The following is a 15,563-nucleotide window of genomic DNA, read 5'->3' as shown; positions in this document are numbered from 1 at the left end:
AGAAAGCTGGCTATATTGGTCACTAGTTTTGGGGGGGGTTTGTTTTTGCATGTCACAAATGTTTATTTCTAAATTTTGTGCAGTTATATTGGTTTGCCTGGTGAAAATAAACAAGTGAGATGGGAATATAATTGATTTTTATTAAAGTTACCTAATAGTTACCTGCACAAACAGATATCCAACTAAGATAGCAAAATCTAAAAAAAAAAAAAAACTCCAACTTCCAAAAATATTAAGCTTTGATATTTGAGTCTTTTGGGTTGATTGAGAACATAGTTGTTGATCAATAATAAAAATAATACTCTAAAATACAACTTGCCTAATAATTGTGCACACAGTGTGTATATATATATATATATATATATATATATATATATTTTTACACAATTTGCACCAAATTATAAGAGGGCCCACAAGTATATAATCATCAAGTTATCATTAGATCATTCAGCCTAGAAGAAACAGAACAAACTTTTCAATAGATTTATTGAAGATAAAATGAAAATAAAGTAAAATGAGCAAAGAGCTCAAGATGCCCGAACAATCCAAAAGTATCATCTTTTTATTGGTTATTAAAAGTGAACAACATTTTGCCCTGACTTACATAGAAATGGGTACGGGGTGCGCAGAAGGGGCCACTGACGTTTCAGAAACAAAAAAAAAAAAAAAATGTGTATGGACTGCTTCATTCAGACAGAAGCAATATTATAAGAACACAGTATACGAAATGTAATAAAACAGAACAACATGTTACTCTATAACTTAAATAGTTATCACTTAGTTATGCACGACAATGCATATAGTACATAAAATCCCTGTGCACAGAGAGTCCTCATCCTGGGAAGTGTACGATGGCCTCAGTCTTGTTTTCCTTCACGCCACTGCCGAGAACCTTCATTCCATGCCACGTACACAAACATGGCCAAAACCACGTGTACAGTGATCACCGCCACAATAGCAGCATAAAAGTAGCTGTCCTTGTTGGACATCCCATAATGACCTAGAAGAAAAGGGAAAATACACAGGTTAAGGTTTTGATTTTTTGTACACAAACAAATTAAAATCTTAAAAAAAAAAAAAAAAGTCTCACTTGCTTCATTGGGGAACTCAGCTGCCCCAACCTTAAAAGCGGTATTCCCATTGCCAAGATTCTATCCCAATATGTCATAATAATAAATACCTCCAACTGTTCTGGCAGCATCCGAGAACTTCTGGCCGGCATCGTTAACAGCTGATGGGCTGGAGTCTCACACCCCCTCTGATCAGATATTGATGACCTGTCCTGAGAATAGGCCATCAATAATAAGAATCGGTAGCCAACCCCATTAATCTGATTGCTGAGAGTCGCATCACTTGGTGACCTGTATCAGCCTCCTCCAATTAAATATCATAGAAGATGGAAAGCTGTTGGAGGCTAATGGACAGCTCTGGTCACACGTGCCTCCATCAGCAGCAATTTTTAGACTAGGAGGGTAGTGCAGGCATTGGGAAATTCTCAGAGGCCCTGATTCATCAAGACTGGAGTTTTTCACAATGATCTTCATGTAGGGGAAAGATGGAGGGCAAGGCTTCTGATTCATTAAGACATGCATGCCTCTAATAAATCAGGTAAGGAGATAAGCAATGTGCACCTTGCCACAAATCTTGCTATGGACAGGGACTAGAGTAAGATTTGTGGCATAATGTATTCCACCACTTGTCATAAATTCGACAGGAGGGGGTTGCCATGCCACATCCCAACTCTTCCCCAACATAATGTCAGGGAAGTGTTGAGGGGCCACCATACATGAGATGACTGACCTTTCCAGCCAAAATTGTGAGTTAAGAGAACTTTAATGCAATGTGTATGAGGGTCTAGTGCTGCACTTTTGCACATGCGTTTTCACGTTTTTTCTCGATTGCATCAAAGTGGTGCATTTGTCAGAAAAAAAAAAAAACGAACATATAAATACCGCCATTAAACTTCTCAGTCACGTGAATTAACTCCTAATAGCTAAAATAGCACTGAGATGGCGGTGCTGATGTGGTCAGTCTGTCCTCAGGGTCATCTATCAGAATCGCTTGTAAAGGGCAAAATCCTGATAACATTATGATTAGTTTGCTGTCTGAGGCTCTGTTCAAAAGACAGAGTTAGACGTTGGGAGTATTCCTTGGAATGTCTACAGGCAGCCATTTACCCAGCACATGCCAGAAGAGTGTCCCATTAACATATGCCGGCTTGGTAGGTGTAAGAAAACCTTTTCAAGCACATTTACAAGGTATACCATGTGGCGTTTTAACACAAAGGGAGTCAATGGCCGATGCCCGACAACATATGCCATACATCGAGAATACTTTTAGGAAATACTTCTGATCGGCCTAAAATACTAAATGTGAAAGGAGCCCAATCCCTTTATAACATGTACTGTACAATGGTACATGATCCCAGAAGGGACGAAGGATCCTAAGTGTCAACGGCAGAACATGATTATGAGTGGTCAAGCTAATCTCTTGCCTTTATGTCTTGGAGAATGGAGGCTAGCTGAGAGAAAAGAAGTAAAGCAGACCGGTATCTCTCAGCCACAAGTGCCATCAGTGCACCTCGATACAGATGTAGCACTGATTTACAGTCTGCAGGGTCTGATAACATACAATCATACTGACCTTCAAACACAAAAACCTTAGAGGAAAAGTAGAGGCCAATTGGAAGCATAATCATTAACACGGTGAAGAACAGGAGAGTCTTCAGAGTGGAAAGTAGATTAGTGTCATCTCTGCAAGGTAAAAGCAAGAGTCAGTCCAGTAGCGTAAAAGGGGTTATCCAGTCTTGTAGTGAAGTCTGCAGTCTCTCTATATGACTGCAGACTTCTGAATCCTTACAGATTCTGTGCATGCTGTCAGGATTCTCCAGTGTTGCAAGCAAGAGCGGGCAGTCACGTGACATGCGATCTGCATAGATCCAGACACATTTCAACTAGACGTGCTCGTCCTCGATCAATTCACTTGCATTGACTAGGGCTGAGCTTGTCTAGTTGGCATGGGACTGAATTGTATGCCTATCACACAAATGTGATAACGTGACCGCCAGGTCTCATCGGAGAACCCTGGCAGTGTGCGATGCACACGCTGAAAGGATTCAGAAGTCTGCAGTGACAGCGTTCCTGCAGATTTTACCAGAAGACTGAACAACACAACACCTTTAAATACAACAGTTTCTTACTCACAAAGACTGCAATGACTTGTAGTCTCCAGATCTCTATACAATATCAGAATAAATAAATATAGGATTACTAAGAGTCAGAGCTATGGAGTTGAAGTCTGTGTCCATTTTGGTGGAGTCAGTATAAAATGGACCGACTCCTAAAATAAATAAATTGGGTACAGTAGTACAATGCAGGAAGTGCTGTAAATGCTTTCAGTAGCATTTGGGAAAGTTATGAAATGTCCTATAAATGTCTGTTCTGTTCCTGATCTAAGGATTCAGGCTTTTAGGCGAGATGAATCTGTGCTGCACTTTATGTACATGTTCAGTAGTGACCGGTGCTGTAGAGTCATAGGTGAGATGAATCTGTGCTGCACTTTATGTACATGTTCAGTAGTGACCAGTGCTGAAGAGTTGTAGGTGAGATGAATCTGTGCTACACTTTATGTACATGCTCAGTAGTGACCGGTGCTGTAGAATCATAGGTGAGATGAATCTGTGCTGCACTTTATGTACATGTTCAGTAGTGATCAGTGCTGTGGTGTCATAGGTGAGATGAATCTGTGCTGCACTTTATGTACATGCTCAGTAGTGACCTGTGGTGTCATAGGTGAGATGAATCTGTGCTGCACTTTATGTACATGCTCAGTAGTGACCAGTGCTGTGGTGTCATAGGTGAGATGAATCTGTGCTGCACTTTATGTACATGCTCAGTAGTGAGGCAGTGCTGTGGAGTCATAGGTGAGATGAATCTGTGCTGCACTTTATCTACATGCTCAGTAGTGAGGCAGGGATGTGGAGTCATAGGTGAGATGAATCTGTGCTGCACTTTATGTACATGCTCAGTAGTGACCAGTGCTGTGGAGTCGGGAGGTTTGGCTCACTGACTCCACAGCCCTGCTAAGAGTAATGTTACAGTCACTCCAGAGCCAAGTTTACACAAGAGTATAAAACATTGTTCGATTGTCATTCAGAAAAAAAAAAGATAATTTTGCAGAGATCAGCAGTGAATAACATTTGCAAGACCTTAAAAAAAAAAAAAAGTTGTTAATAATGACAGTCAGTCAGACACATGCATAGAGAGCCCAACACACAGGCTGTCACACAGCCACAACACATGCAGCTGCAGAGCTGAACAGCCGGAGCGATCCGAGAGGCTGGGTTCCCGAATAAGCCCTGACCCGATCAAATTCACTTATCTCTACCCACGACTAATCTGTCTCCATCCAAGAAAACCAGTCTGATGACCGATCAGTCTGATCGCCAGAAGTCTGTGGCAGAGTCGCAAGGAAACATGATGTAAAGCCATACAGTGGCATTTGGCAGTTTCTGATCAATCTTAGCCCAATCCCCAAGGGTAATGGCCTTCTGTTCACTAAAATTCTTAGGTTGTTGAGAGAGTGGTTAATAAAAGTTAAGAGAAGAGGTCATTGGTTTGTAGGTACAAGAACACAAAGGCATTGAATGTTTGTAGAGATACAGTTCAGATCAAAAGTTAGAGGAATTTGGTATTTAAAAATGTCGAATAGTGGGCTGCAGAGGGTTAAAATAATAAAATGCAACCCCTGCCCCCAACACCTTATTGCAGTCAGCTCCATATGGAAGGGGCTAAGATTCCTCATGAACTCTGCCCCATGTCTGCAGCAGGTCAGAACAGCCAAGGAGGCTTTACTAGAAACAGTGTTCATGAAGAAGCTGAATGACACTGCAGTAATCATTAAGGCCATGCCACAGTGCACAATAGCAACCTGATTACTGTGTGACTCCTGCATTTCCCCTTACTATTATGCGCTTTTTTGGTGCAGATTTGAAGCAGTGATTTTTACAATATGCTTTTCAGTGGAAAAAACATGGACTCTGCAAAATGGAGAGTGAGAGAGATTAAAACGTACAGGTGCTGCCTGTGAAGAACGGAAAACACACAGACCAATGTTATTCAATGGGACAGTGCGAAAGAGTGAGTTTATTTTCTTTACAGACGAAATCTGTGTGTGTGGAGAAAAAAACCCCAAATCTGAACAGATGGCTATAAGGACCGGCCTTTTTTCCCTCCATACTCTGAGAAGCCTCCTCTTTTATGCACTCATCTTTAAGTAGGATAGACCCAGGATTCAGCACTGGTTCCTGTTTACTGTATTTTCTTGCCCCCAGAAATACCAGTTCCTACAAAAGCCACACTGGATCCCACTGGTTTTAGTGTTTACCCCATCGCAGGCTCCTTATTATTACACTGGCAGTCAGACAATTGATCAGCACTTCAGATTTGTTGCCTAAACATCACAGTGGGGCTCTGTCTGCAGATATACAGATATGATCACAGTTTCTGCAGGAAGGTGTTAATGGATATCACTAACATGGGCAGCAGCAAGGACTAAAGGTACCTTCACACATAACGATATTGTTAACGATATCGTTGCTTTTTGTGACGTAGCAACGATATCGTTAATTAAATCGTTATGTGTGACAGCGACCAACGATCAGGCCCCTGCTGGGAGATCGTTGGTCGCTGAATAAAGTCCAGAACTTTATTTCGTCGCTGGACTCCTGCTGACATTGCTGGATCGGCGTGTGTGACACCGATCCAGCGATGTCTTCACTGGTAACCAGGGTAAACATCGGGTTACTAAGCGCAGGGCTGCGCTTAGTAACCCGATGTTTACCCTGGTTACCATCCTAAAAGTAAAAAAAAACAAACACTACATACTTACCTACAGCCGTCTGTCCTCCAGCGCTGTGCTCTGCACTCCTCCTGTACTGGCTGTGAGCGTCGGTCAGCCGGAAAGCAGAGCGGTGACGTCACCGCTCTGCATTCCGGCCGCTGTGCTTACAGCCAGTACAGGAGGAGTGCAGAGCACAGCGCTGGAGGACAGACGGCTGTAGGTAAGTATGTAGTGTTTGTTTTTTTTTACTTTTAGGATGGTAACCAGGGTAAACATCGGGTTACTAAGCGCGGCCCTGCGCTTAGTTACCCGATGTTTACCCTGGTTACCGGCATCGTTGGTCGCTGGAGAGCTGTCTGTGTGACAGCTCTCCAGCGACCAAACAGCGACGCTGCAGCGATCCGGATCGTTGTCGGTATCGCTGCAGCGTCGCTTAATGTGAAGGGGCCTTAAGCGACGCTGAAGCGATACCAACAACGATGTCGATCGCTGCAGCGTCGCTGTTTGGTCGCTGGAGAGCTGACACACAGACAGCTCTCCAGCGACCAACGATGCCGAGGTCCCCGGTAACCAGGGTAAACATCGGGTTACTAAGCGCAGGGCCGCGCTTAGTAACCCGATGTTTACCCTGGTTACCATTGTTAAAGTAAAAAAAACAAACACTACATACTTACCTACCGCTGTCTGTCCCCGGCGCTCTGCTTCCCGCACTGACTGTGAGCACAGCGGCCGGAAAGCAGAACGGTGACGTCACCGCTGTGCTTTCCGGCTGACCGGCGCTGACACAGGATGCAGGAGGAGTGCAGAGAAGCACAGCGCCGGGGACAGACAGCAGAAGGTAATTATGTAGTGTTTGTTTTTTTTACTTTTACGCTGGTAACCAGGGTAAACATCGGGTTACTAAGCGCGGCCCTGCGCTTAGTAACCCGATGTTTACCCTAGTTACCAGTGAAGACATTGCTGAATCGGTGTCACACACGCCGATTCAGCGATGTCAGCGGGTGATCCAGCGACGAAAGAAAGTTCTGGCCTTTCTGCTCCGACCAACGATCTCACAGCAGGATCCTGATCACTGCTGCGTGTCAAACACAACGATATCGCTAGCCAGGACGCTGCAACGTCACGGATCGCTATCGTTATGAAGTTGTTTAGTGTGAAGGTACCTTAAATATCATCATCAGCCATGTAACCAATGAGAGTGTGAACAAGGAATCGGGGGACGCGAGACCATGCAGAACACAGGGTGCACAATCCTGCGCTTCCTGCACTGCTGGTCCCGGCTGATTGTGATTAGGACCCTACATGGATGATTATTACAATCCATCTCGTGGAGCACTGGGGCTCATACAGCGATGAGCTGGGCTCAGTATAGGCCACGTGGTCTGTGTGTGGGGGGCACTAGCAGGAATCCTGCAGATGAAAGGAGCTGACTGTTCCTGCGCACCCCACTGTATCACATATGTTGTTATAGAGGGGCTGTCCGGCCTCAGTGTACAAGTCTACAGTCCCCTGTGTGCATCCTCAGTGCCAGCATGTGACTGCGACCATGCAATCTGCATTCATGTGGTCACCTGCAGACTAGACGTAGGCAGCATAGCAGGAAGAAGTAGCGGACAATAAATAAATCAAATAAGTGGAATAAGCCCAATAACTCATATATGTGTCCAATTAAGATCCGTGAAAAAAAGGGGACCACTACTTAACAGGTGAATGGCAGACCATTCGGTAAATTAATACAACGTAAAACCCTATGTATGGAAAACAATGCCAGTATATAAAAATATATAGATGAAGAAAAATAAAAATATAAAATGTATGTACATGTACGTACATTATATATATATATATAAGATAGTAAAAAATATATGAAGACCAAAGTATAATATAGTAAAATGCATTTATTAAAATAATGTAATGGGCAATAAATGGTAACAACAATAAGTGCCTATAACTGGAGGAACAAATATACAAATGTATATTAGCAAAAATTAGCAATGAAATATGGACGTATAAGGAGGGTAAAATGCCAAAAAATGGCTAAAGGTGGAAATACTCTGCAAAAGTTTATACGGGCTACCGCAAAAAATATATTCAGTGGGGCAAAAAAGTATTTAGTCAGTCAGCAATAGTGCAAGTTCCACCACTTAAAAAGATGAGAGGCGTCTGTAATTTACATCATAGGTAGACCTCAACTATGGGAGACAAACTGAGAAAAAAAAATCCAGAAAATCACATTGTCTGTTTTTTTAACATTTTATTTGCATATTATGGTGGAAAATAAGTATTTGGTCAGAAACAAACAATCAAGATTTCTGGCTCTCACAGACCTGTAACTTCTTCTTTAAGAGTCTCCTCTTTCCTCCACTCATTACCTGTAGTAATGGCACCTGTTTAAACTTGTTATCAGTATAAAAAGACACCTGTGCACACCCTCAAACAGTCTGACTCCAAACTCCACTATGGTGAAGACCAAAGAGCTGTCAAAGGACACCAGAAACAAAATTGTAGCCCTGCACCAGGCTGGGAAGACTGAATCTGCAATAGCCAACCAGCTTGGAGTGAAGAAATCAACAGTGGGAGCAATAATTAGAAAATGGAAGACATACAAGACCACTGATAATCTCCCTCGATCTGGGGCTCCACGCAAAATCCCACCCCGTGGGGTCAGAATAATCACAAGAACGGTGAGCAAAAATCCCAGAACCACGCGGGGGGACCTAGTGAATGAACTGCAGAGAGCTGGGACCAATGTAACAAGGCCTACCATAAGTAACACACTACGCCACCATGGACTCAGATCCTGCAGTGCCAGACGTGTCCCACTGCTTAAGTCAGTACATGTCCGGGCCCGTCTGAAGTTTGCTAGAGAGCATTTGGATGATCCAGAGGAGTTTTGGGAGAGTGTCCTATGGTCTGATGAAACCAAACTGGAACTGTTTGGTAGAAACACAACTTGTCGTGTTTGGAGGAAAAAGAATACTGAGTTGCATCCATCAAACACCATACCTACTGTAAAGCATGGTGGTGGAAACATCATGCTTTGGGGCTGTTTCTCTGCAAAGGGGCCAGGACGACTGATCCGGGTACATGAAAGAATGAATGGGGCCATGTATCGTGAGATTTTGAGTACAAACCTCCTTCCATCAGCAAGGGCATTGAAGATGAAACGTGGCTGGGTCTTTCAACATGACAATGATCCAAAGCACACCGCCAGGGCAACGAAGGAGTGGCTTTGTAAGAAGCATTTCAAGGTCCTGGAGTGGCCTAGCCAGTCTCCAGTTCTCAACCCTATAGAAAACCTTTGGAGGGAGTTGAAAGTCCGTGTTGCCAAGCGAAAAGCCAAAAATATCACTGCTCTAGAGGAGATCTGCATGGAGGAATGGGCCAACATACCAACAACAGTGTGTGGCAACCTTGTGAAGACTTACAGAAAGCGTTTGACCTCTGTCATTGCCAACAAAGGATATATTACAAAGTATTGAGATGAAATTTTGTTTCTGACCAAATACTTATTTTCCACCATAATATGCAAATAAAATGTAAAAAAAAACAGACAATGTGACTTTCTGGATTTTTTTTTCTCAGTTTGTCTCCCATAGTTGAGGTCTACCTATGATGTGAATTACAGACGCCTCTCATCTTATTAAGTGGTGGAACTTGCACTATTGCTGACTGACTAAATACTTTTTTGCCCCACTGTAGATTGTATGCATACAGAAATAATATATAGTGCTCTGTACCTGGAGGACTGGACTGTTTTAGGAGGAGGTAATCATCCATTATTTTTTATGGAACTCTGCTTTTGGCTCTTTGGTCTGGGGCTCATGTTGCACTATTTATGTCCGCCATTGATCTGATATATATATGCACATGCACTTTACGCCTGCTTACCAGCCCCATATCTTTGTTTATATATAATTGGCCGTGCCCCTTATTTTCTACTTAAATATATATATATACCTCATGGACTGTGTATTTCACAGTGGCTTGTAACAAATTTATTATTTTTTCGTATATATTTTTTTCGTGTTTGGCATCTTATATATATATATATATATATATATATATATATATATATATATATATACACACACACATATATACACATTCATTTTTGCACAGCTCACTTTTCCTTTTTTAGTTTTTATATTTTATTTTTCATTTATTTTATTTTTTCTACATAGTCCACCTTATTTTTATTGAGTAATTTTTTGCTCAGTTGTTCACTCAATTGGTTTCACACTCATACTTTCACTTATTGGTTCACATAAATAATTTTACACATATATTTAATCTTTCATATATATCCAGCAATTGTCCATTTTTTTGTATTTCATACTTATATATATATATATATATATATATATATATATATATATATATATATATATATATATATATTATTTCTGTATGCATACAACCTATATATTTTTTGCGGTAGCCCGTATAAACTTTTGCAGAGTATTTCCACCTTTAGCCATTTTTGGCATTTTACCCTCCTTATACGTCCATATTTCATTGCTAATTTTTGCTAATATATTTGTATATTTGTTCCTCCAGTTATAGGCACTTATTGTTGTTACCATTTATTGCCCTTTACATTATTTTAATAAAGGCATTCTACTACCGTATATTATACTTTGGTCTTCATATATTTTTTACTATCTTATATTTATACACACACACACATATTATATATATATATATATATATATATATATATATATATATATATATATATATATATATATATATATATATACATACATTTTATATTTTTATTTTTCTTCATCTATATATTTTTATATACTGGCATTGTTTTCCATACATGGGGTTTTACGTTGTAGGCAGCATAGCGCAGCGCAAAGGAACTGAGGGGGGCCGGACACGTCTAGTCGTAATGTGGCCAGAAGTAACAAATCACATGGGGTCACACACCCGGCACTCCTGAACACGGAAGTCGCTGTACCCTAAGGCCGGACCCCCATCACAGAATTATTATGAGTGCCTGTGTAGGGTCCCATTTTCTGTACAGACAGCAGTCAGACAGGAACTACGATGGTGTGAACGACACCTCAATGTACAGGGGCGCAGGTCTTACAGGGGATGCTGATACAGGGGGAGCCGCACACGTCACTGTGCTCAGGGGGCGCTGCACACGTCACCGCACACAGGGGGCGCCATACAGGGGGTGCAGATACTGGGGAAGCCGCACACGTCACTGTGCTCAGGGGGCGCTGCACACTTCACTGCGCACAGGGGGTGCTGATACAGGGGGCGCTGCACACGTCACTGCACACAGGGGGCGCCATACAGGAGGTGCTGATACAGGGGGCGCCACACGTCACTGCACACAGGGGGCACCATACTGGGGGCGCTGATACAGGGGGAGCCGCACACGTCACTGCACACAGGGGGCGCCATACAGGGGGTGCTGATACAGGGGGAGCCGCACACGTCACTGTGCTCAGGGGGCGCTGCACACGTCACTGCGCACAGGGGGCGCCAAACAGGGGGTGCTGATACAGGGGAAGCCGCACACGTCACTGTGCTCAGGGGGCGCTGCACATTTCACTGCGCACAGGGGGGACCATACAGGGGGTGCTGATACAGGGGGCGCTGCACACGTCACTGCACACAGGGGGCTCCATACTGGGGGTGCTGATACAGGGGGCGCCACACACTTCACTGCGCACAGGGGGCACAATACAGGGGGTGTTGATACAGGGGGCGCCGCACACGTCACTGCACACAGGGGGCACCATACAGGAGGTGCTGATACAGGGGGCGCCGCACACGTCACTGCACACAGGGGGCACCATACAGGAGGTGCTGATACAGGGGGCGCCACACACTTCACTGCGCACAGGGGGCACAATACAGGGGGTGTTGATACAGGGGGCGCCGCACACGTCACTGCACACAGGGGGCACCATACAGGAGGTGCTGATACAGGGGGCGCCACACACTTCACTGCGCACAGGGGGCACCATACAGGAGGTGCTGATACAGGGGGCGCCACACACTTCACTGCGCACAGGGGGCACCATACAGGAGGTGCTGATACAGGGGGCGCCGCACACGTCACTGCGCACAGGGGGCACCATACAGGAGGTGCTGATACAGGGGGCGCCGCACACGTCACTGCACACAGGGGGCGCCATACAGGAGGTGCTGATACAGGGGGCGCCGCACACGTCACTGCACACAGGGGGCGCCATACAGGAGGTGCTGATACAGGGGGCGCCGCACACGTCACTGCACACAGGGGGCGCCATACAGGAGGTGCTGATACAGGGGGCGCCACACACTTCACTGCGCACAGGGGGCGCCATACAGGAGGTGCTGATACAGGGGGCGCCGCACACGTCACTGCGCACAGGGGGCACCATACAGGAGGTGCTGATACAGGGGGCGCCGCACACGTCACTGCACACAGGGGGCGCCATACAGGAGGTGCTGATACAGGGGGCGCCGCACACGTCACTGCACACAGGGGGCGCCATACAGGAGGTGCTGATACAGGGGGCGCCGCACACGTCACTGCACACAGGGGGCGCCATACAGGAGGTGCTGATACAGGGGGCGCCACACACTTCACTGCGCACAGGGGGCACCATACAGGAGGTGCTGATACAGGGGGCGCCGCACACGTCACTGCGCACAGGGGGCACCATACAGGAGGTGCTGATACAGGGGGCGCCACACACTTCACTGCGCACAGGGGGCACCATACAGGAGGTGCTGATACAGGGGGCGCCGCACACGTCACTGCGCACAGGGGGCACCATACAGGGGGTGAAGATACAGGGGGCGCCACACACTTCACTGCGCACAGGGGGCACCATACAGGAGGTGCTGATACAGGGGGCGCCGCACACGTCACTGCACACAGGGGGCACCATACAGGAGGTGCTGATACAGGGGGCGCCGCACACGTCACTGCACACAGGGGGCACCATACAGGAGGTGCTGATACAGGGGGCGCCGCACACGTCACTGCACACAGGGGGCACCATACAGGAGGTGCTGATACAGGGGGCGCCGCACACGTCACTGCGCACAGGGGGCACCATACAGGAGGTGCTGATACAGGGGGCGCCGCACACGTCACTGCACACAGGGGGCACCATACAGGAGGTGCTGATACAGGGGGCGCCGCACACGTCACTGCGCACAGGGGGCACCATACAGGAGGTGCTGATACAGGGGGCGCCGCACACGTCACTGCACACAGGGGGCACCATACAGGAGGTGCTGATACAGGGGGCGCCGCACACGTCACTGCGCACAGGGGGCACCATACAGGAGGTGCTGATACAGGGGGCGCCGCACACGTCACTGCGCACAGGGGGCGCCGCACACATTACTGCGCCATACAGGGGGTGAAGATACAGGGGGCACCGCCCACTTCACTGCGCACAGGGGGCACCATACAGGGGGTACAGGGGGCGCCGCACACGTCACTGCACACAGGGGGCACCATACAGGAGGTGCTGATACAGGGGGCGCCGCACACGTCACTGCGCACAGGGGGCACCATACAGGAGGTGCTGATACAGGGGGCGCCGCACACGTCACTGCACACAGGGGGCACCATACAGGAGGTGCTGATACAGGGGGCGCCGCACACGTCACTGCGCACAGGGGGCACCATACAGGAGGTGCTGATACAGGGGGCGCCGCACACGTCACTGCACACAGGGGGCACCATACAGGAGGTGCTGATACAGGGGGCGCCGCACACGTCACTGCGCACAGGGGGCACCATACAGGAGGTGCTGATACAGGGGGCGCCGCACACGTCACTGCACACAGGGGGCACCATACAGGGGGCGCCGCACACGTCACTGCGCACAGGGGGCACCATACAGGAGGTGCTGATACAGGGGGCGCCGCACACGTCACTGCGCACAGGGGGCGCCGCACACATTACTGCGCCATACAGGGGGTGAAGATACAGGGGGCACCGCCCACTTCACTGCGCACAGGGGGCACCATACAGGGGGTACAGGGGGCGCCGCACACGTCACTGCACACAGGGGGTGCTGATACAGGGGTCGCCGCACACACAGAGCATCGTCCTCCATTCATTCCCACACTGCAATCACCAGCAGTCCCCCACATTCACCCGCCATCACTTACTGCCTGAGCTCCGCGGGCGGAATGTTGGCGGCATTCAGAGCCGCTTTATCGTATGTCTCCATGTTGCTTCTGCTCCAGTATCGGCTTTACTTCCTGGTTACACGATGTCATGTGACCCTTTGTCACGTGATCCGGGGTATTGTCTACAGGCAGAGGAGGGGGCTGCTATCTGGCTGCAGTGAGTGTCGGTGCTCGCTGTGCCCAGCACGGAGGACGCACGCTGCGTTGCGTTCCGGTTTGCCTGTTGATAGCTCCAAGTGGTTAAAGGTTCGTTGATGACACCCTTTCCGTGTGATCAGTCACGTGTGTGGGAGGAGTTAGGTGATTATTAGAGGCGTGGTTACCTTCCTGCTGTGGCAGCAGGTCCAGTGCACTCCGGACGTGTCTCTGCGCAGCCGCACACGGCTCCAGGAGCGGGAGCGCCGGGAGGTGACTGCACGCGGCCGGGGCGGTGGTGTTTGTGCTCCGAGTATTAGAAGCTGGTTCTGCCGATAGCTAGCTCACGTGTATAGTATATTAATAACGTGGCCGCGGTGTCTAATCAAGGGTTAAGAATAATTACAGTCTATATATATATATATATATATATATATATATATATATATATATATATATGTACACTAGATGGTGGCCCGATTCTAACGCATCGGGTATTCTAGAATATGCATGTCCACATAGTATACAGCACAGGGTCACATAGTATATGGCTCAGCCACGTAGTATATTGCCCAGCCACGTAGTATACAGTGGGGCAAAAAAGTAATTAGTCAGCAATAGTGCAAGCTCCACCACTTAAAAAGATGAGAGGCGTCTGTAATTTACATCATAGGTAGACCTCAACTATGGGAGACAAACTGAGAAAAAAAAATCCAGAAAATCACATTGTCTGTTTTTTTAACATTTTATTTGCATATTATGGTGGAAAATAAGTATTTGGTCAGAAACAAACAATCAAGATTTCTGGCTCTCACAGACCTGTAACTTCTTCTTTAAGAGTCTCCTCTTTCCTCCACTCATTACCTGTAGTAATGGCACCTGTTTAAACTTGTTATCAGTATAAAAAGACACCTGTGCACACCCTCAAACAGTCTGACTCCAAACTCCACTATGGTGAAGACCAAAGAGCTGTCAAAGGACACCAGAAACAAAATTGTAGCCCTGCACCAGGCTGGGAAGACTGAATCTGCAATAGCCAACCAGCTTGGAGTGAAGAAATCAACAGTGGGAGCAATAATTAGAAAATGGAAGACATACAAGACCACTGATAATCTCCCTCGATCTGGGGCTCCACGCAAAATCCCACCCTGTGGGGTCAGAATGATCACAAGAACGGTGAGCAAAAATCCCAGAACCACGCGGGGGGACCTAGTGAGTGAACTGCAGAGAGCTGGGACCAATGTAACAAGGCCTACCATAAGTAACACACTACGCCACCATGGACTCAGATCCTGCAGTGCCAGACGTGTCCCACTGCTTAAGCCAGTACATGTCCGGGCCCGTCTGAAGTTTGCTAGAGAGCATTTGGATGATCCAGAGGAGTTTTGGGAGAATGTCCTATGGTCTGATGAAACCAAACT

The 15,563-nt window shown here is 46.8% G+C and overlaps 1 protein-coding gene across 1 annotated transcript; it reads right to left on the bottom strand.

Annotated features, from left to right (window-relative positions):
• Positions 1–469: 469 nt before the first annotated feature.
• Positions 470–14,279, bottom strand: VMA21 (vacuolar ATPase assembly factor VMA21). The gene is made up of 3 exons (XM_069747067.1): positions 13,987–14,279; positions 2,644–2,753; positions 470–1,000 (listed from the first exon to the last, which is right to left on the bottom strand). Exons 1-3 carry the CDS (start codon positions 14,046–14,048, stop codon positions 858–860), a joined length of 315 nt encoding a protein of 104 aa, XP_069603168.1. The 5' UTR covers positions 14,049–14,279; the 3' UTR covers positions 470–857.
• Positions 14,280–15,563: the final 1,284 nt, after the last annotated feature.

Source organism: Ranitomeya imitator, chromosome 2 (assembly GCF_032444005.1).
Source record: "Ranitomeya imitator isolate aRanImi1 chromosome 2, aRanImi1.pri, whole genome shotgun sequence".
Lineage (NCBI taxonomy): Eukaryota > Metazoa > Chordata > Amphibia > Anura > Dendrobatidae > Ranitomeya > Ranitomeya imitator.
Note: the sequence above shows the minus strand (reverse complement) of the source record. Positions and strands in the feature narration are given on the sequence as shown.